Raw genomic sequence first — 1,103 nt, forward strand, 5'->3', positions numbered from 1 at the left:
CACTCACACACACACACGCACACACACACACACACACACACACACACACTGCTCCTCTCACACACGCACACACACGCACACACACACACACACACACACACACTGCTCCTCTCACTCACACACATCAATGAGAGAGGTAAACGCCTTTTCCCTCTCCTCCTCCTCTCCTCCCATCCTCCTCCTCTCCTCCCATCCTCCTCCTCTCCTCCCATCCTCCTCTCCTCCCCCTCTCCTCCCATCCTCCTCTCCTCTCCTTCTCCTTCCATCCTCCTCTCCTCCCCCTCTCCTCTCCTCCTGCTCTCCTCCCATCCTCCTCTCCTGCCCCTCTCCTCCCCCTCCCCCCATCCTCCTCCTCTCCTCCCCCCACCTCTCCTTCCCATCCTCTCCTCTCATCCTCCTCTCCTCCCCTTCTCCTCCCATCCTCCTCTCCTCCCCCTCTCCTCTCCTCCTCCTCTCCTCTCATCCTCCTCTCCTCTCCTCCTCCTCTCCTCTCCTCCTCCTCTCCTCTCCTCCCCCTCTCCTCTCCTCCCCCTCTCCTCTCATCCTCCTCCTCTCCTCTCCTCCCCCCACCTCTCCTCCCCCTCCCCTCGCACCCTCAGCAGTTGGAGATGGTGGAGCCCAGCGGGTGGATCCACGTTCCTCTCCTGGACCAGGTCAACAGCCCCATCCGGACCTTCATGATCCAGATCGCCGTTCTGGCCAACCACCAGAACGGCCGCGACACCCACATGAGGCAGATCAAGGTCTACACGCCCGTGGAGGAGTCCTCCATCGGAAAGTTCCCACGATGCACCACGGTCGACTTCATGATGTACCGGACCATCAGATGATGACGCGCCCGGAAGTCACCCTGGAAATCCCCCCTACCTCCCCCCTGCCTCCCCCAGGCCTCCCGGGGGCTCCCACCCGGACCACACTGGGACTGACCCTGCGTTTGGTGGACCGCTGGACTGTTGTGGTTCTCACAGCGAGGGTTCCTGTTCTGTTCACTGTTCTGCTGGTTCTGGTTCACCTCCCGCCCTTCCACCAGGGGGAGCCTGTCAGTCTGATACCAGCTGCCTCACAGAGACTCATTAATAACCTTAATCAAGCTCCACCCCTGC

General features: G+C 61.1%; 1 protein-coding gene across 1 annotated transcript in view; it reads left to right on the forward strand.

Moving 5' to 3' along the window:
* Positions 1 to 1,103, forward strand: part of anapc10 (anaphase promoting complex subunit 10) — a 3,027-nt gene extending 1,924 nt beyond the window's left edge. The window contains exon 5 of the mRNA XM_084462841.1: positions 600 to 1,103. Coding sequence (XP_084318967.1) covers positions 600 to 830 — 231 coding nt within the window. The 3' untranslated portion in view covers positions 831 to 1,103. The remainder of the gene's footprint in view (positions 1 to 599) is intronic.

This window comes from Borostomias antarcticus (genome assembly GCF_949987555.1).
Source record: "Borostomias antarcticus genome assembly, contig: scaffold_295, whole genome shotgun sequence".
Classification (NCBI taxonomy): domain Eukaryota; kingdom Metazoa; phylum Chordata; class Actinopteri; order Stomiiformes; family Stomiidae; genus Borostomias; species Borostomias antarcticus.